A 22309-nucleotide genomic window follows, 5' to 3' on the forward strand; every position below is an offset into this window, starting at 1 on the left:
TGGCACTATTAAAGATGGGAAGATTAAGATGGTATTTGTTAACGGAAGAACTGAAATAATGCATTAGTAGCATATACCACCATACCACTGGGTTGCAAACAAAGCATAGAGCCCCTTTGGTGACATCAGCCTGTGAAGCATTGGCACGGAGGCAGAGGCAGAACTTGCCAGTGACAAGGAAGCAGTAGCTAGGAAGATGTGCTAAAAATACAAACTGAGACTTTTAAAACTTTAAATAATTATTGAAATATATATGAAAACTTATTCTTCATTACCTTTCCTGAAGCCCTCCTATTAAAACAACAGATTGAAAATAAATCAGGAACTGGACATTTGCACACATTCACCAAGTCTGCTGGCAGCTCCCCCTTTCACAATTATAGAGACATTACTGGATAAACATGACACAAATATTTTTGTCTTTATTCAGTCCTCTCCAACAACACACAGGCATTTATTTATTTATCTGTACTTCAGCTAGAAAGAGATTTCATTTGTTTAGACTTTAATTAGCTGGCTGTTCTCACAAGCTGAGAGCCCTGCGGGTCCAGCAATCCTTGTGGGTCTCAGCATTCCTTCCAGTTGGCTTGCCAATCATGAGGCAGTCTGTCGTGTGCGCTGTTGCTCTCACAGATGTGGATCCCATCAGGGATCTTGCAGATGGGGAGGGGGAAAACAAACCCTAAGCAAGAGTATAATCTCTTCAACACACACACACTTTAGTGCAATTAGCTGTTTTAATTTTAAGAGATGCTGAGGTGTTTGGAATGTCATCGCTTTTACACAGATTTAATGGGGTCCAGTTGCACAGGTTGCCAGCACATGGCCAGTTTTATGGCACACCTTCATAAAAGCAATGGCATAAAAAAATCAGGTCTTTGGTGTAAGGATTTCAGATCCTATTCAGGTTTATGTAACAGATGGCCAGCACACCACACACCTCACTGATGTGAATGGAAACATTAGTGCTATAGAGTTTCAGCCATTCTCACCTGGAGATTTATTTAGCAACTGTTTGGTAAATAGCTTCTATCTCAGAGGAAACTATGCTAAATCCATGGGAAAAAAAAAAGGCAGCAAAATAAAAATTACTGTAATGTCTTTCTCCTGATACTCACCTTTGTCCTAGATTAATCTTAAAATCCCACTCCTACTAAACAGCAGGAATTATTCTTGTAGACTGCTAGTGCCAGCAGGTATGGAAAGAGACTTAAGCAAGTATGACTGGGAAGTTTGTTAGTACAATTCAGATTCCTGAATCTTAAGCCCCAAACACTGCATTCTGTTTTCTAAACCGCTTGAAACCTTTCTAAGTGCATGTGGAGTCTACAATGTCTCTCAACAATAGATTCCTTTGTACTTTTCCAGGATGAAGGAAGCATCTGGATGAAATGTGAGTAACAGAAAAGCACACAGGTGTAACGCTAAGTTTGGATCTCATGCAGAGCTCTCCTCTTTTAGAAACTGGCTTAGTGAAGTGAGGATTAAAATTAGTAAACAAAGTGTAAGTTCAGGAAGGAGGCTCAGGAGAAGGGAATTATTAATGTCTTTAAATTGTACCTCCTAAGATGTCCCTATTTCAAAGAACTCTACAGAATTAAAAAAAAATGCAAAAAGATAAGTATGTCAGTTATATGTGTAAGGTGAAGTTCCTCAGTGAGAAAAAATAGCATTAAAACCAAAACTAATCATTTAAGCCCCCATGCTCACCTCTTTTGGAGTCCATACTACTGTTCAATCTGGTTATAAAACAATCTTTGCAAGGTAGCTGTCATGACTTCCTGACAGGCTCAGTTCCTTTGCCTAAAGATGATCATGATATTAATGGGAAAATAAAGACAACCATCCTGTGCAGGTACTAGCTTTGAAAGACTTTGAAGGAGATAAAAAAATTCCTGTAATATGTAACAGTGTTAAGCAAGAAAAAAGTGCCAGCAAAATGGTACATCACCAAAGAAAAAATGCAGAGGACAGCTGATTTAAAACAATAAAGTAAAACATTTTGATGTAACTTTTAAGAAGATAAACTGATTTTTTTTTTATTATTCAGCATAGAGAGAAGCAAAGGTCACTGAAATTCCCTCTCCCAGCTATATCCAGTGAAAATGTTTTTGATTTTCTTTTGTTTAACCTTACATTTTTCTGCCCAGCCAGCTGAGACAGTGAAAAAAGCTTTCATGTAAACAGTACAGAGTTGTCAAAAAAATTGCTTCATGCAGAAACATTAAATCCACAACCTTCATGCTGAAAGAATGGAAACTAATGGAGTTCAATGTATAGAAAGAGAAATGATGCAATTGTTTTCTGTTCCAGTTTGGATACTGCACTAAACCAGCACAGCAGATTCATATTTATTGATAAACTGTTTCATCTGGAAAGGAGCAGTAAAAAATGTATGCAAACCTGCTTACTAACTTACTCAAATTCTACATCCTGCCCTGTTTTGTTAGACACTTGACTTAAGAGAGGCCCTACATAGGGAAGTGATTTTTTTGTTGTTCATTTATGCAATTCAGGATTAACACAGCTTGGAGAAGAGATAAATTCAAATTACACAAGCAAGTATCTGGCATATTATCAGGGTCTTGTCTTGGTTTTCTTCTTTGAGGGATAGAGGGACAAATAGGAGAGTTTGCAAGGAAATGGAGCTGACAGTCTGAAGTTAAATTTGCAAGCTTGAAGCACTTTGTTTTGTTAAGATACCCTCACTAAGCTGCAGCATTGGATGCTTACACACTCATTTGATTTGTGTAACGTGACAATTCAGAAAGAACAATATAGTTTCCTACACAGTATTTAACAATAAATTTAAATCTAACCTCCACTAGTTCCTAACAGCTGCTTCCAAAGTTGAGCCATAATTCACTCTAGACTCACTCAGCCTTTGGCATCATTCAGAAAAGACTGATGATATAAAAAGTGAAGTATCAGATTCATGGTATAGGAAGTTATTACTGTCATATCTGTATCCTCATTGTGGTTAACACAAGAAGTTAAATGTGCGGTATGCAATGTGATGGTTTCCTTTTGCCTCTTCTAAAGTTATACACAAGTAAAATTTTCTACTCAACTACAGAATAAAAATTGAAAAGTTACCAACCAAACAGGGGCTCTTATTTCTTCACCTAATTAAGGGCACACACAGCAAAATAACCACTTTATATTTATTTAGTCGTATTTTAAAAGCTCTCCTGGTATTTTTAACTGTTTCTTGGTCGAGACAGAAATTTCAGTTATTTTGTTTATACCTCTCCCCATTTCTGTCATATTGTTTCCTTTCCATGTGTGTACACCTTTTTTTAGGCAAACCTATTTACCAGCAACCAAGAGTATTTCAAAACCAGAACTTTTATCAGGCCCACAGTTCCCTCTAGCAAAGTATGAACATCAGCTGAAGCATCGGGCTGGCAGATGACATGTCAGAATTTGTAACATCTCTCTTCCCCCACCCCTGCCAAACAAGAAATAAAACTAGGCTATGGATATGTGGATATGCATTTTTAAAGAGTGGAAAGATGTATCAGGAAATTAGGTACTTATTTTAAAACACACCAGGCATGTTTCAGCTTTTCACAAGCATATTTTTCTAATACTTGTCTTAGGAGAGGTGCTGCTGGGGTTCAGCTGTTGGTAGGGAGCTGGCACCTCGCTTTGGATATTCTACTAATTCCCCACTTCATACTTCAAATCTATCCCATCATGTGCACACAAAGTTACCCATAAGCAATTCAAGGCAGTTATATTTACAGTCTTCACAACACCCACTACAAATCAAATTCCTCCTTGAAGCATTTTCTGTATCTACACACTCAAGCGCTGAGTTTATTACTAAAAAAAGACACTAAATGCATCTACTGTTTAAAGGAACCCATTAGGATGCATGAATCCCATATGCTTACATTAGGGTTAAATGGACAATGTTGATCCAAAATGAGCAAGCAGAACCAACTGCAAGAATTAAAGTTAAAGCCTGTTTATAATGTTTCTAAAATAAATTCTCTGAACAGTGTGTATTTTTAATATATATTTATTACATCACTTACAATAATCTACATTAATGTTAAATCTAGCAAAATAACAAATTGCAACCAGGATGACATGGTCAAATATGAAACACAAGTACAATACAGTATGATGAAACAATGGCACAAAAATGAAGGTGATTTTTGTCAGCTGATTATAAGAAATAAAACATTCATCGGTGTTTATTTTGCAAGTTTTACATGTTTTGTTGATAAATCAACAGCTTTCTTTTTGGTTTCCTGCATCACATTAATACAAAAATGGTATACTTTAAAAAGCAAATATCCAAGCACTTTTCATTAAAAAAAATAAGTGTACGCATAACTTCGTAAAATCTTAAACTTATGTTGTAAATGTGCCAATATTTACAATATCATAGTGCAACTAAGAAAATGAAGAGGCCTTAGCACAAACATTGTTAGCTCCTCTTTCACTAGAGCCCAAATTCCAAAACACTGTATTGCAGGGCGAACCACAACCTAATTACCCCATATAACATCAGACAACAAGTACACGCTGAATATAGTACAGCCTTCTTCACACTTCACTGCTGAGGGTTAACTGGAGCACAAGCACGGACACCAAATGCGCTCAGCCCTGCGCTCGCTGCGCGGACACGACACAGGTGTGTCACCTGCACACCCACTGCCTGCCACAGGGACTCGGGCTGCATGCACAGAGCCAACTCAGCTGCCCAAAATTGTCATGGCAGCAAGCACTGCTCTGCTCAGCAGACCCTGGTTTCTGCATGGAAGGGTTTCCTGGGGGAAGCACACCCATTTCCAAAGAGGATGGCAAGCTTGCTTTGCTCTGCACATAAAGGTATTGCTCTCTGTTCTCTGTAACGTTACTTTTCATCACTCATAGTTACAAGCTCTTGTCACTAGCAGATAGAACTGAAAGTGAAGATTAAGTGAAAACTGATCTTGCACTTGGTTGCACACCATGAATTGGATACAAGAAAAAGCACAGACAACATTAATCTATGCATTAATCAAGTGATGAGGTAATTTAGCACCATAAAGATTTTCTGTCCATTTCTCTACATTTTAGACAGAAACAGTAAACTTGAATTGATTGGAGGTTCTCTTCTATATTACTGTTAATTCATTTTACATTCAGTGTGCAGTTTTTGTAACATACGCACTATATAAACTTCACACTGCAGTGTGAATTATGAAACTGCAGAAGAAAACATTATTATTTCATCTCAATTTATACTCCACACAATCTCAATCAGTTGTTTTTCTAGGGTGTTGAACATTATGTGTCCTTTCTTGTAATATACATTTATAGCCATAATATTAATACCCCAGAATTTTCATCTTTCAGCCAAATATGCCCTGTGAAAATGAACTGAAGAGAAAAATAACTAAATGTAATGTGCTGTCTCTGAACTATTTTACAAATTGGAAAGCAATTTTCCCATTGCATAATGAATGTTAAAAATTTTCCTGATTTCAACAAAAGGGTTGCTAATTTTGCATGACTTAATGTACTGCAGAACAGTACCATTCAAGAGGAGGCATAAGACTGAGCATGTCAAAAGAATACCATTTCAAATATTCAAGTTTCAATTTAGGATTAATATTTTGTCTGTGTGTATGCACTTGTGCCTAAGGTTCTATCCTTCCCACCTTGGAGCCAATGGTGGGTTTGCCACTAAGTCAGTTTGAGCTTAGCCCTTGCTTGTAGATGTGATCTCTTTAAACTGTACAGAATTCCTTGGAGCAGCTCAGCAAGAAATGGTTGGTGCAGCTCCACCAACTTTAACAGAGCTGTAGTGAATCCCGCCAGACGAGCATCCTCCTGTTAAAACATTTTCCCCACTCATTTGTTTGAAGTCACAAATGTGACATAACAGCGGATGGGTTCCAAAGCCATTAATCTATGTATGTGTGCATGTGCGTGTAAATACAAACATACGCGTTCTGTGCTTCACATGTGAACTGCTTGTTGCACAAAGGAAGAAAAAAGATTTAAAAAACAAAACAAAACAAAGTTGCAGAAAGCATTAGGGAAATAATCACAATTATTCATAAAGCTCAAAGGGAAGAAAAGCTTTCACAATCTATACAAGACTCTTTAGCTACATCATAATCACCTTGGAGTAGGCACAAATAATGCAGCATACAGAGAACTATCAGAGGTTCAAACACTATAAAGTTGCTTAAGCTATTCTATTATTTAATGCAGTTGATGAAATCTAGGAACAAACTAAAACCTGTGCTGTTGCAAGTAGAACTAGAGCATCAAGGAACACAATTTCAGTTTCACCCACAAACTGAAACCTTCTGGTCTTGCTCAAAAGAAACATTTCATTTCTGCTCATGTATAATGGGAATTACATTCCACACAAAAAAGGATCTCAAAGTCTATAAACAGTGTACCTTTTCAATCTCTAAGGGACTTTCATTCCTAAAATGAAATATTAATGATACATTTTGCCCCTGAATAGCCCCTTAATACAAGTCATATGTTGAAATGATTAAATGTTATGGACTAGCATATTCTTTTTTTAAAAGTCTTGATGGAAAACTCACTATGATAACAATTACTGATATAAGGTCCATTTTTCTTTTCCACAGCTAAGCAAAGCTGTGGGATTCAGGTTTGCTGGCAATCTGTGCTCCCTGTGCAGAACATTCTTAATAAACTGCCTAAAGCAGCAGTAGCCTATATGGGAGAAGGGAGGAAAAATGCAATTCCTGGAATTTATTTTCTTTACAAGAAAAAACAATTTTCGAAATGTGAGTAAATATTTCGCTCAATCTGGTCGAATTGCCTGAATTTTTGGAAACTGATCCCCATACACCTTTATATAATACGCATTTCTCAGGATCAAGTAATAAATTTTGCGAAGACATTCTCTCATAACAGCTGAAAATGCAAGTAACTTCACAGCTGTGAACTTTTTGAGTAGAACAGGGCAGCCTATGCATTACGGTATGGGGTAAGGGATGGACTTTTCTTATGGCTGGGAAAAGTTTTAGATTGAAGTCTGAAGCAGGAATGGCAAAACATGCATTACAAAAGGGAATAATCTGACTGCTTCAGCAAACCTGCCAGATCAATGACTTTCTCTCCAGGTGATACTGGAACCAGGTATTGGAAACAGAGAAGGTAAGTTTTGTATTCTGCTGCCCTTTTATTTATTTTTGCAAATATCCTCTGTAAAGACAATTATGTTCATACAGTAAAGCCATAACATCACATGCCAATATTTTCCATCTGCTGAGATTTATTATGGACAAATCAGGAATTATTACACTACATTGAGAAGCTGGCATGTGGCAGCTATACCTTTTCTTCAATTAAGTAAATTTTCCTGGTTTTAAAATATATTAAATCATCACTAAATAGCTCGAAAATATAACCTCTAACGATTTTTGCTGAGAATCAGAAATATGCTGATTTCTAATTCTTAAATTATTAGCATTTGAGAAAATGAAGGGAAAGGTATACGACTTCAAAAGTGTCTATGGACTTAAATATAACATATGATGGGAAATGTTGTTATTATGTAAATCAAGTAGACTAAGATTCTCACAATAAAGCAGCAGAAAACAAATGAAAATTAGTAGATATTCGTTAAGCAACTGGTTATAATGCACGACCTACTTTTACACTAAAGGAGTTTTGCATATTCATGCTGTACAAAAAGAGCACCTCTAGATACTGCAAAAACAGAAAAATTAGGTCAATAGGAGGATGATTTACAGTATCACCATTTCTGTAGGCTTTCTTTTTAAAATGCACAAAATGTTTTCTTATAGGAAATAAAAAATTATGTTCCCGTTCTTAACAAAAGTGAAAATAATCAACTACTTTCTCAGGAAAAATATATTTTTCCAAAAGATGTCATCATATGTATGTCAGATGACGCTGCTAGCTAGCAGGCCCTTGTATTTCCTCGGTCAGAAATCTGTCCCTATTTACTTGCAACACATGGATGATCAGCATTAACAGCTCTTGCCAGGTAAAACATTCATAATGCCTGTGAACACCCTGCTGTTTGCAGTCTCAGATGGCAATGCAGTGAAGAGAATTTGAACATTGCTTTGAAAGAATTGCTTTTGCCCTGTGACCACACAGGATTTCTTCACTTTCTTTTCATTTGAATAAAAAAGACTGAACTTAGAGTGTTTCAAATGTGCGTGTTGGGATCTGACAGCGTGCTGCAAGCAGTTTAATATGGCAGGTTTTTTCTTCTCTGCATTTTACTTATTCGTTGGTAAAAGCAAAGTACTCATTAACTGTTCATATCTAAATGAATAAAGATACATATGGTAAAAACAGAACATATAATCAGTGCCTTAGATGATAAAAATAGTGCTATTCATAAATGTGCCCACTATGGATTTGTGCGTTATATTCACCTTATCCAATCTTTGTGCCTTTAAGTATGCACAATGCTGTTCTGGATTTGATGGACATATTCAATGGCTCATTCATTACAAATTCTTGCATTAAAATGCAGTGATAAAGCCAAAAAATACCCCCACACACTAGAATTAATTTGGCCCCATGTTGTTAATATTAAATATGCAAAACTCTTTTGTGCGATTCACTATTACTGTAAATTAGCAGCTATTTTCTTTAAAAATGTTAAACCTTCATCAAATCACAAACCATAAACATTGTTCCATTTTCTCTTTTACACTGAGTCTCCTACTGAATCCATATCATCCGAAGAGAGTGGGCGATACAGGTCCTGTAAGATGAAGTGCAGTATAGATTTGTTTATTCTGTTTGATTTGTTGCACTAAAACTGTCTTATATTCTTTTTGCTACTGTGGACCAGAAGACATTGTTTAACACAAAATATACATGTTCTATATACTCATATTGTTGTCTTAATGTCATATTCTTATTTTTTAATCAAAAAAATAGATGGTTAGTAAATAAAGCTAAAGTTTCAATGTACAACATATTCTCAGCGGCAATTATTTTTTTCTTTGAGTCTTTCCTATTAAACACTATTCAAACAATATTTGTCTGCTCTGGAGAGTCTCCTAATGGTTTGGAAATCTGGAAACATTAATTTAATCTCAAAGGGAATGTATTTTCCTTTTGGCTGCTTCACAGTGGCAGAGTGAGTGCTTACCTTATATAATGTAATAAAAACTTGTCACCCACTGGTGATACAGCATGGATCCAGCTACATTTGACCCTGGACGGCTGACACTGAATACTGCTATTGCCTGACAATGGCATTCCTCTCCCACAGCTCCTCTGTGCCCGTGTGTGTGTATAAAAAGACAGCGTGTTTTACACTTGTCCCCCCATCACCGTCTCTTTCTGTCGGTAGCCAAGCAACCTGCTCATGACAGCAGAGGGAGAGTCTGAGTGGATCTGTACACTTCATTCTTTCAACACACTCTGATCCTCTGATGGATCAGACAATCCTCGAGTGCCAGAGGTGTTATGGGATGACACATTGCCCTGTCCCACCTACACAGCTCAGCAACCCTCGTCGAGACACACAATCGTATGGAATGAAAGTTCAAAACAGAGAAGTGGTAGAGGACAAGGCACTGTCTTTTTAAGGTGAATTAAGCAAAACTGATGGTTCAGAGGAGTTCTGATTGGGCAGGTGGCCAGCATATTTCATAGCCGTTCCCTGATATCCTTAAGGTGTTTTGGGGGATCCTTTCCATATAGAATATATTGAACAAATTGCAACAAAAAAATCCCTGTAAGACAAAGTACAAGAAAACATGAGAATGGAAATCTGATGGGGCCAGTTTTGGGGTTCACCTTGAAAGGATTTCTTTTGCTTTTTATAATCCCAGTAAGATAACCAAGACAAGAAATGAACGAATCAAAGCTATATTACAAAAAAGGATCAGCTAACATGAATGCCTCACAAATTTCAAATTGTGACCTCAATAAACAGTGCAGGTTTATATTTTACTTGTAGGCATGATGTAAAAGGGATTTAAGTATGTTAAAGGAGGGTTGATTTCCTAGAATGCTTCTTCTGTATGTATTGTGCCAAAGGGTGTGTATACATACATTAGAAGACATCAGACAGAGTGAAAAATCAGATCTTAAATACATTTCTATTACGTTGCAAACAATCTAGACAAAAGAACAATTTTAAACAGTCAAGAACATCTTATTCTGAATACTAATTAGTTAGTTAATTATTAAAATTTCTTTTGAGAATACACAGTTTAGGAATTTCTAATACATACCACAGGAAAAAGGAATCTTTTGATTTGCTAGAGAGGGTAACACCCCAAAATTTTGAATATTATCTCTCAGGTGACTGCTCTTGCTTCTGAATATGAAAAAGATATATGCATTTGGAACTGAAAAATAAGATGTTTCTGAATTTTAATATTTAGGGAATATTTTTGTGTTTATATTCATAAGTCTGTGATTGCTTAAAAAAAAATTATTCACCAGTTTTCATTGTCATTTTCTCCACTTTTTCATCTGCTTTTAAATACTTGAAAGTCTTAAAAAAGTTCTCCTTTCTGAAAGAATTTTCCTTGCCTATAATTAGCCAGAGAGCTGGTTTCTTGAAATTTAGAGGAGAATCTATTGATTATTTTGCATAGATTTATAAGACAAAAATTGCTGAATGAATCAGACTTCTTGGCTACATACAACTCAAAAACATCTTAGAATTCAGCCTGTTTAATCAGTCAAGAGGTACCTTAAATCTAATTTTTCATTATTCTGTAGGTTGTAACCTCTAGGAAGATAGAAAAAAATATTTAATTTTTTTCCCAAATGTCATAGCACCTTTTCTGAGTCTGCACAGTTAACTGCACTCTGTTGCACTAGGAGCTACATTTGTGGGCAACACAGTAACTCTACTTCAATCTTCTATTTCAAACCTCAATTTTAAATGTGTTAATCCTCTGGGAAAAGAGCACCAAAACTTAATGATGTTCATAACAATCTAAAACTAGAATCTTATTTTCCTATTTAAGAATAAAGAAATAATTAAACTGCAAGAAAGGGTGACTATAGCACACACAGCCTGCTAGTTAAAATATTCAGAAGTTGAAAATTGGTTGACAGTTAGATAAGATAGCTGATAAATTGTTCCTAGTTCACTTTCAACTTCGTGAATTACACCCATGAAATTAATCTTTCAAATCTTGCTTTCTTCAAATATAGACTGAGTTTCGCACAAGATTATAAAAATATAACTTTCACTGACTTCTGAATTTCTGGAAACAACTCAGCCACATACATATGCAAATGAGAAAGGATAAATCTTATCTTTTATATTCTGGCTTTTGAGGGTACAAAATTTCATCTATAGGGTTATAAGACTACTGTTTTCCTGAGTATGTACCACAGCAGCATTTTTGGCCTTATTTATATCAATGGAAAGCCATCCTTCAAAGGCCAGAATTTATTTTTAAAAAAGATGAGTGATGAAATGTCAGTAAGGTGATTAATCCCTATTTTAAGCTGCCTAATGCACTCTGCAGGTCTTTATACTCCCAGGAAGAAATCCCTCTCCTTGTGGAAGTACCTTGCTTTGGTGCCTCTGGATTCAAAAGTGTGACCTCCTCTCAGCTGCACTTCCCAGGAAAAACACTGGTAGCCTGCCTAGACCCCTTGGCATTGTGATGTCCCAAGCCTACAACTCCTTCATAGCACAGGACGGGGATGCTGAAGAGTTGATTAGTTAATTCAAGTGAACCAGGCTAGGCTAGGGGAAGTGCTCCTATTGCCTTCCAGACCCAGTAGCTACAACTGGCATTCGCTGTACCTGATGGCATGAGAAAACAGGAACTCCTGTAACTCTAACTGCACAGAGGGAGGCACAAACCACCACAAATTGAAGAGATGAGCTGGTGTTCCCAGGACCCAGCATCTTATTTCAGTTCTAAAGCAGTAGCTCCCTCAAAGTGCACGTAAAGAGAGAAAGACAGAGCAGTCAGAAGACCAGCCATCACCTTCAACTCCAGATCATGGCTACAGCAGCCAACACTTTTCTTTCAGGGCAGGAACACCTCACCTCTCAACACTGGGGACAAGAAGGGAACTTAAATCCATCTCTTCTCCCTTGTATGTTTATCACATGATACCAGCACTTCAGCAACCTCCTAGGGAATAAACCTCATCCTGCATCTGGCTTGTCAGCTCTGTAGCTGAAGCCATTGAAGACAAAACAAAACATTTCAGGTTTAAATTTGGTTCATAATAATATGGTACATAAAATAACCTTTCTAAGTAAAATTACAGTAAAAAGACACAAAAAACTACTAAAACTAAACAGAACACCATTTATACTGCTAACAAGGAAATTATGATTTTCAAGCACTGCTTAATGCCTTATTTACTCATTGGAAGGCACATTATAACCTCTAATGACACAATCATATGCTTTTGCACTGAGCCTCTAACTCATTCACTTCACAAGCTCAATATGAAAGTAGATGAAATAAATTCTCATACTGAGTGTTAAGTTTCCATCCCTGAACTTCTGAGTTGATTTTGTAACCTAAATAATGTTATTGCAATGCATTTTACATGATTGCAATCTATTTTTACATGAACATATTCCATGTTTCATCAGGTAAAAAAAATAAATCTGTCTAAAATAAAGCCAGACAAGCATGAAAGGTCTCCTGCCAAGGTCAGAATACAAATATTGGAGAAGAGAATTCAACTTTCCAACAATGTCTTATCTCTCCTATACACTTCAATATTTGTTTTCTCTACAGTTAGCAGTCTGATTTTGTTACTGCTACATAGCACTTTCCATCCATAATACTGCCACTCAGTGATCCTATTACACTTAAAAGAAGCCCATACACATAAAAAGAAGCCCATCTGCTCTCCTCTTCACATTTGAAAGTCAGAAATCTTGTGCCTAGAAACCCCTTGAGTCTAATGGTGCTGATCACACGGTTCCCACTCACCCATCCACAAACGTTAGCAGAAAAACATTTCTTCACTGTGGAGAGCGAAGCATCAGTGGTGAGAAAGAAAGTTTAGGAAAGTTACCAGTGAAGAGACAGCCTTACAGCAAATGCAAATCCATTGTAAACTGGTATCATCCATCTAAACAGACGCCCTCACATCATCAATGTATAATTCATTTGGAAGACTCTTTGTTCCCTCTCCAGTGACTTATTAATGATTCAGTAAGAAGCCTTGAGAGCAAGAACAAACAGGTGGGGAAGACATTGCATTTAAGAAGATTTTAGCACCAGCTTACCCACTGGAACTTACACCTTTACTCCGTGTATTGGATGATGAAAACCATGACACTACTCTGAGACTCCAAGCTGCTGCTCACTGGCTGTCCCTACACTGCAAGATCACAGTCAGCTCCCATGTCTGTAAACAAGTCATGGCAGAAACCCATAGCTGTATCCCAGGTGGAGGTAAGACTTGGACATGCACAGTTCCTCAGCTCCCTGGCATATCTCAGATATGAAGAAGGGTCTGCAGGCTGGAAGGGAGTCATGTCATGCTACACCTATTCCTGATCTGGGTATCTGGGGAATCAGGTCTGCACCAGCTCCTAAAGTCAAGCACTGCCAACTTTGTACATAATCCCCCTATTTTGAGAGACAAATTATGTGTTTTTTTAAAAACTGAAAAGGCAGAAAAAGCATGTGTTCAAACTCTGTTTATAAACAAGTCTAAGATACACAGTACTGCCTCAGGGATGCTTTCATTGCCAACTGACCACAGTTTAGAAAATAGCAGAAAATACACAAACATCTATCTTATTTCTTTTAAACAGATAAAATTAATTAAATCAGCATGTGGAGCTTTTGGGTTGAATGAGTAGTATTTTATCAGAGGGCTACAGCAGTAACATAGGCATTAGCTTAGTTCTGGATGCTTAGGAATATTGTAGATTCCTCCATACAGGATAACTAGGGGGAACCTATAGCTACTATCAACTCTCCTCCAGGAAAGTGACTGGCAGGTCTCACATTGCCTTGGTGCTGATAGTATCTTCACTGCACAAGGCTGTGATAAAACAGTTAAATTCCACAACGCATTCTTTCACCTTGCTTCGAAATCAAAGCAGTCTGTAGGTTGTGCGAGCGACATAATGCCCACAGCAAGGTAGGAACAAAAGAGATTTCTTTGACATTTTCTTTCAGTTGTGAAGCATTTGGAAAAAGAAGGTGAAATAAACAAACAAACAAACAGAAAATTTTTCAAAAAAGGAGAGAAACCCCTGTTTTTTCCCCCAAGGATAAACTAGTTCTCAGTATACTTAGCATTTTGACAGACACAGAACAGTTGGATTCCACTTCGGGGTGTTTTACAAACACAAGGATTGTAGCCAGGCTCTTCTATCCTATGGGTCTACACACACACAAGGGATCAGAAGGGAGAAGGCTATTGGACAATGGCTATGCTGGATTCCTCCCAGCCATACTCAGAAACTAGTTTCCTTATTTCCTTACCCTCTGTTTCCGTAGGCTTCCTGGGCTGGTGGGAGATGGGCTTGGAGATTTCCCAGAGCGGGGAGTAGAAAGTTGGCTACCAGGGGTTCCATTCACTAAAAGGACAAGAAATTGAAAAAAATAAATACGAGGCATGATTAAAGGAAAAAATATTTAAATTAATCTCCTTTTTCAGTCTTTGTTGAACAGATTAATTTTCTTTTGCTTTATGTTTTAAACATTAAATAAGGTAATTAAAAAATAATTATTTCCTTATATTTTTGGCTCATGAAGACTTTTTTATACAGAGTGAAAGCAAATAATGAAAAAACTTGGAAAGAATTTAGTTAATGGCAGAGAATATGATTGTGTTTTCTTAAGTTTCATTGTTCCTGTACTTGAAAGTAATGGGGTACAAGGTGCTTTGTTATCCTTAAAGGACACATATATAAACCTTTTCATTCCATATAACTATGGTTTGAAGTGCTGTCCACTAAAAACAAAAAACAGTATTGCTTGCAAGAACAAATCAGCTGCCTGCTTTTCCTCACTCAACAATTTGAAGAGATTTTTGCAATACTATCTGACCCAAACATCACCTCAGACTTAACCCAGAAGGGCTTTCTGGAGGCAAATTAATTGGATACAACTCCTCCAGTCTGACTTATAGGAAAGCATCACTTTCTCAAATAAGCAAGTTTCTTCCCATATGCCCATGCCTATCTTTATAGAATCATCTTCACATGCACATGACATTATCCAATAAATTACCAAAACAATGCCAGCAGAGGACAGAATTCTACTACAAAGTAATCACACGGGAGGATATCAATAATGTTCACAATGAAGCACTGACAGAAACAGTATGAAGCATGTATCACATATACATGTAAATATTCTTAAACAACCAACAGTTCTATCAGAGTCTACATTTGTAAGTGCTTTGATAAAAAGAACAGACAATCAGATTCCCAGATTCTGAATTTTAGGAAACTATTTGCATACTAAGGATATCAACAAGGCTTTGACTTACCTTCTATGAGTTCTAACATGGACAAAATCTGCCTGTTTAACCTGATGGGAGCAAGCAGCAAAATTCCTGCTCTGCACTAAGCCAAGCTGCAGCCAAACTGAGAAGCAATGGGATTAGTTAAGGATAGCAGGGGCTGCTCACAGAGTGAGCTGAATGCGATGCAGGATTCATAAGCAGAAGCCTTTTCTGCGTAAGGCTGACGTCTTCAGAGCAGCAGTGGGAGGTGCAGGTGCTGTCTTAGGGCTACATCAAAGGTGTCAATTAAGCATAATGCTGCTGCTTCACAACGCTGAGCCACCGCAACCCCCACTCGCTTTCCATGGAGCCCCGAAAGCCTGAGCAATTTTATATGCTGTGCACTGAATCATAATGAGGTGCCTTTGGGGGCAATGTACCAAATGACTCATCCAAAAATCAAAATGACAATAACTCTTGTAAAACCTTGGCTGACTGGCAATCTAGCAAATGCTAATTCCTTCGGATAATACAGTAGGCATTTTTAAAAGATTCTTCTTACTTTTTATATAATACATTGTTCTTACTGGCTAATACTGGGCCCACACATTATAATGAAGAAATATGTATACCTACCACATCATACACATCAATAAAACACATTATACTGCATGATAAAGGATGATCACTTAATAGTGCTTAAGTGCTATGAGTGATCCAATCCCAAAAACACTTTGTGTAAGGCATTGTTTAGAGTAAAGGTGCAATATATTTCCATAACTATAGAAACAACTAGATGCTCTAATTGGATTTAAATAGTTTGTTTTTATAGAAAAACATTTGCTCATCCAGGCTTCAATATATCTTTATAGAGAGGACAATGATTCACACGTATCAGCACTCATTTAAATATTGTACTAAGTGTAGATAAACGTACATGCACACATATGTATGTATGTTCATACAGTATTCAGCAAAACAGCCACAGATCTGTCCAACAGTGGCTTAAATCAAATTTATTACCAATATCACCAAAATAATTTAGGAAAAGAGCAAGATGAGGACATAAAAAATGAGCCTTCTGGAATCTCAAACTTGTCAAGTTGTAAAATGTGTCTTCTAAACATCAATGGCATAATTTAGAAACTAACATTAAACTCCTACTTTCACACAGAGCTAGTTCTCGAGACTGCTGAGCAACAGGACTAGTGCTCTGCCTTCTCTTGAAACCAAGCAGATACTCTTAGGTCTTACTATGATAAGCAAATTTAAGACAACAGATACATTTCAATATACCTTGTAGCACTAGGCACTGGCTCCTATTCTTTATAGATGACTCCTTCCCCATAACTTTCAACAATAGTTTTTTTAGAATTACTGTAGCAATCACTCTGTCCTGAAGACAAAGACTTGAGACTACCAAGTGGAACTGGACAAATAGATGCAACAGTGCATTTAACTACTGATGTATTTCCATATTGGTGTATATTATGTTGATGAGTATCTATTAAGGATGAGAAAAATAAGTATTATTGTAAATCTTAAAAACCACTTACTTGGCACCGTTAAGCTAAGTTTGAATGCTCTCTTCAACTGCACTATTAAAAAGGAAAATTATGATAGTTGTGCTTATGCTGGCCATTTGTAACATGTGAAATCAAGAGCACAATTAATGAATTGAGGCCCTCAGCAGACTTAAGTGAAGTTTTTTGACCTCCTTACCTGTATGCATAATATAAAGGTGCCAGTACATAAGGTGCCAGGATTTTTGAGAGCTTACAAGGACTCCCTATAGAGAGGTGATTAGGAAACTCTAGAGATGGCAATTAGCTCTGAAGATGGGATTGCTTTCACCAATCTTTATGTACCTGTTGTATTGGTTTCTACATCTGAAGTAGTTTTCTAGACTTTATTTCAACCAAGTTGCTGTCATAACACAAGTTGTATTCTCTTGAAGCAATCATCTAAACCTGACCTGATAAATAATCTACTAGGACCACCCATTCCAGTGTAAATTCCCAAAGCTACACAAGATGAATCCTTCTGGATGCTCTTCATACCTGGAGATATATATTGCTATTCTTGTTATTACATTATTCTTACTACTGATATTATTAATATAATCCTATTATTATATTAATATCCTAATATAATTAATATAATATAGACATCACAACAGGACAGAAGTGGTAATTTCTGTTATTTTCCCCATACATTCCAGGTGCCCTCATTTTCTACCTTTTTGTTTATGGTTTCCTGTGCTTATGAGTCATTATACTGAATTTGCAAATAGAGGTGATCTTAGGTGCTTTGTAGCAGGAAGAGACTGCAGTGATTCTGACCCCCTTCCTGAACCCTATTTACACTCATTACTCCATTCTTACATAAGCTGTTCATGACCAGAAAACACGGCAACAAATATGTGAATAAAAGCTACAAGATTTAATAATAGTACTAATAATTGCCCTAAAATCCATTCCTAGTTGGAATGCATTTTTGTTGGAAACTGCATTTCTATCCAGTATCTACACTGCATTTCTCTGACTGATACAGCACATGTTCCTAGAGGGAATCTTGATGTAGATAAAGACATATGAAATTGGTAAATCCCTGTTGTTACAGGATTTTATTGAGTGAGGCTAAAAGTTTCTTGCCACTTTTATTCATAAAGTGGCAGGGGTCACAGACTTCAGCTTAACACACAGTGCCCTCCCATCATCTTATGAAAAAGATTTATCTGTTAAAAAATTCACCAGTGAAATATGTATTTAAAAGCTGCAAGAATAACAATATTATTGTGGTTGCTCGGAGCAGATGTACTCAACAGCTTAGCTGTGAACTCCTTTCCTTACTGTCCTCTTTTGCTGAGGATGTGCAACAGGGCAAGGACCTGTCTTTGTATTTGCTTTTCCTGCACCTGGCACACACATGAAGATGGGAAAACCCATAAAATAGAACACTAAAGCTGGATACCAGCATCTACTGAGATAAATGCAAAATAGGTTTTAATATGATAATATGAATAATGAATATGATAATATTCACGAATAATATTATTATAATAAACCAGTGAAAATGCTGCAAGTGAAAAGTACTTTGATGGCATTTCAATAAATAAATTTTGATAGGGCATATTTTCATTAAGTAATAGAAACAAAAAGCAAAAAAAAATAATTAAAGCATCAAGTGCCAATCAGAGAAGCCACTAATACCACTGCAGTGTATTAAAATCATAATCTCCTATAAAGTTGCCTGTTGATGTGCAAGCATATTGTACTTTATAAAACACATAGAGATGACTTGGTGTGTTTAAAAAATGGTTTGCCAAACATAAAAATGCGTGTGTAGAAGAAAGAGGACACTAAGGCAATGGAACAGTGCAGGCTTTTTTTGCAGCCACAGCTTATGAATAGGAAAGTTAAGCTAAAAAAACTATTTACACAAGTCACAACATGTGTAGGTCATATTCAGCAACTGATAGCAGAAAATATGAGATTACTATTTGACCTTGCCTCAATTACTTCTGTAGTTTTTCACTGTCCTTTCCAAAACAACATTTTTGTCTCAGTAAGATTATGTAGTTACAAAATAGTTAGGAAATAAACCATATCTTGCCTTTTTGTTCATTCTGGTTTTGTATTTAACTTTTGTACATCTTGTCATTTTTGTCTTAACAACGAAAGACTGTGTGTACAGAGCGCCATACTAGGCAAGTGCCCTCAGTATGACTCCCCAGTGAAAACAAGATTTTAGAGGTCCTACCTTAGCATGCAACTGGTTGAGAAAAAAAGCCCAGATAGCAATACTGCACTCATTTTAACTGGTGCTAAACTCCCCTTTCTGTATTCAATCTTTCGTAGAGTTTATGCCAAAAAGTTAAGCAGATAAAAAAACATCCCTTTGCCACTGAAGACAAAGCCTTACCGACACACACAGAACTTTCACCTGATCAACAGATCAATAGAACAGAAATGTCAGCAGAAAGGGTCACCAACAGGTCAGGTGTACATTCCCCATCCCAGTAGCCACCACACGAGTCCTTGCTAGTCACTGGTACCTGTGGTAGCCACACAGTCTAACCCAAGGTGTGCAGGGCTCAGCAGGGACTGCAAACCCACACAGGCTCTCCCACCTCAACCCAAAGTCACCTGTGTCTACACTGTCAAGCAGAGAAGTGCTGCAGACACACAGATATTGCAGACATATCTCATATCTCAGAAAAAGGCAACTGCCTGGAAAATGCAGCTCCCCAGCATGCAACAGTATTTGCTTTTTTTGTAGTCTCAGAAAGTAAGTGCCTCTTGGGTTTTTTCCTCTGCACTTCAGCTGATATCTATGATACTGTCTGCTAATTTCATGTATTACCTAATCAAGAGAACATCTATATGTACATAAGATTTAATGAAAATCTGTCTTTTGGACTGTTTTGCCTAACTAGAAAGACTAGGATTCTCAAATCAGTCTGTTTGAACAGAGTACAATTTCTGAGCACGTTTCTTCATTCAGCATTTAATTTTTCATCCTTCGAAAGGGTTAAACTACTCAACATAACCAAATGTACTTCTCTTACCTACTCTTGTTTTTGTTACAGGGTATAAAATTATGAAAATTAATTTTGCACTAATTAGTATCAAAGACAAACACCATAAATAAAAAATTAAAAAGAAGCCAAGATCAAAGCAAAACCATCTGGAAATTCCTGGGTCCACAGTATGACTCCATCGCTCCCATGGGTGTGTGCTCTTGGCTTTAGGAAAATTTTGCTTCAGCATATTTATTACAAAATCTGTCAGCTGTGTATCTCTAACAGTGTGAATAAAGACAGGCAACGTCACCAAAGACAATATGATACGTCAGGTTTTTTTCCTCTGGGATACCAAAGACCTTCTTGAGCCAGTGGTTGAAGGAAGGCTGTTTCTGGATAATAGCCTAAGGATGAACTATCTGGCTAAATGAAAACATATCCTATTGCAGAGGAACACCTCTACTTGTTTTGTTTTTGTTTTTTAAACTAGCAGAGAAAAGCACAAGCATCTGACCTAGGGAAGACATCTGTAAGATCTTATTTCTGTATCTACTTTTTTCTTTAGGGAACATCTACAGTTTTGATCAGGCTTTAGTTTAATAATATGCAGTTTCACAATATCTTTACCCAGGTACAATTTAAAAAAGAACCCTCACATAGTCTTTGGTAATATGACCTACTCTATCCATTCCTCACATATGTCCACTTTGTCATTTAGAATAGGTACATATCAACCCAGGTATTCTTGAAAAAGTCCCTTGTCACACTGAATAACCTAAACTCCTAAATAACTCTTTTTAAAGCCAAATTTTAACACCTGAATTGATACTACAAATAAGATTTCAAGCATCTGACATGTTCTGAGTGATGACTTGAGGGAAATGAGATTCTCTACAAGGGAGAAAAAAGTGAGAAGAAAACAATTTTGAAGAAGATGCTCAAACTGGAAAAAAATTAAAAAATAAAGTAGCTACGTTTGTTGAGACTATGTCCTGAAAATTAGAGTTGGAATTTCAGAAGGTAAACCAGAGCTCACCCAAATGCAGCATCTTTCCTTAATTTAAAGGACCAAGGGTACAGTAATTCCAGTCATCTCATGCTGCACTTGATTTGATTAAAAATAACGATGATGAAGATGTAAGTGTTGCTGCTTTCTGTGAATCTATTACCTCTTCACCCACAGTGAAGCTGCCACCAATGGTGTTAAATGGCAGCTGGACAGAAGCCCCCAGCTACTGAATAGCCATCAGACATCCATAATTTTCAATCACCAGTATTTCTCACAAAAATTAAATGTCTCTTTAATATGTCTGTTCCCAAATATTACTGTAATTTCACGACTATGAGGCGCACCCTTTTGACTAAAATTTTGGTCCAAACCCGGAAGTGCGCCTTATAGTCCGGTGCGCCTTATATAATGTACAAAGTTATGAAATTTGCCAACCTGGAAGTGCGAGACGTGAGCCGAGCCGCGAGGGGGGGTGGCGCCACAGGAGCACCGAGCTGCGATGGGGGTGGGAGCGGGTGGCTGCGGCTGGCAGGAGCCGTACAGGGAGGGAGGGAGCGGGCAGCCCTGTGCCGCTCCGAACCGTGGGCAGTTCCACTCCATCTCGAGCCGCCCTGAGCCGCAGGTGGTCCCGAGCCGCCATGAGCCGTGGCAGCCCTGAGCCGCCCTGAACCGCAACAACCCCGAGGTGTGAGCTGTCACCACCCCGAACCGCGGTAGCCGCGAGCCGTGGCCGCCCCGAGCCCCACCTTGCCAGCCGGGGGTAGGCGGGAGTGCCGGGTCCCGCGCATGGGGAGGGCACTTGGGGTTGCGTTTAAAGGCTACACCAATCAGTGAAAAATGTTTGCAAATTGAGCACCAGCCAGTAAACTCCATGATCGCGGGATTCTGTTACTAATTAGTTACTTTGTTGCGTGCAGCACTGATCTTTGCTGCAAAAAAAAAAAGTGCGCCCTATAGTTCGGTGCGCCTTATATGATCTACAAAGTTGCGAAATTTGCCGGTTCCCGGAGGTGCACCTTATAATCCGGTGCGCCTTATAATCGTGAAATTACTGTATTTGATGCCAACAAAAACACATCAAAGTGGTTTACAGGCTTTAGGAAGATATCAGATAAATTAAATAGAGGGAGGATCATCTATTGCACTTAGAATCAGACTTCAGCCTTCTGCCTACCAGAAGGTCACACTATCTTTTCTCTGCTTCTCTTCTTTGCCTTGTTCTATGCTTCTCTTCTCTATTTAGACTGAAAACCTTTTGAAGCAGACAATACCTCAAATGGATTTGAAAAAAGCCAGAAAGCAATCCTCCTGCAGTGAGATTTCTCTCTGGTGGTACTGTTTTGAAACACTGTCAGATGTAAATAACAAACTGAAGA

General features: G+C 37.5%; 1 protein-coding gene across 4 annotated transcripts in view; it reads right to left on the reverse strand.

Moving 5' to 3' along the window:
- The window catches only part of DCLK1 (doublecortin like kinase 1), a 237606-nt gene that overhangs the window by 53827 nt on the left and 161470 nt on the right, over positions 1 to 22309 (reverse strand). For 2 of the 4 annotated variants that reach the window (XM_033051779.1, XM_033051780.1), the window contains exon 6: positions 14433 to 14527. In XM_033051779.1, the coding sequence (XP_032907670.1) occupies positions 14433 to 14527 (95 nt within the window). Of the gene's footprint in view, positions 1 to 4009; positions 8738 to 14432; positions 14528 to 15444; positions 15717 to 22309 lie in introns of those variants that run through there. The other 2 variants (XM_033051781.2, XM_033051784.1) reach the window with 2 other exon arrangements.

The sequence above is a fragment of the Catharus ustulatus genome, chromosome 2 (assembly GCF_009819885.2).
Source record: "Catharus ustulatus isolate bCatUst1 chromosome 2, bCatUst1.pri.v2, whole genome shotgun sequence".
Taxonomy (NCBI): Eukaryota; Metazoa; Chordata; class Aves; order Passeriformes; family Turdidae; genus Catharus; species Catharus ustulatus.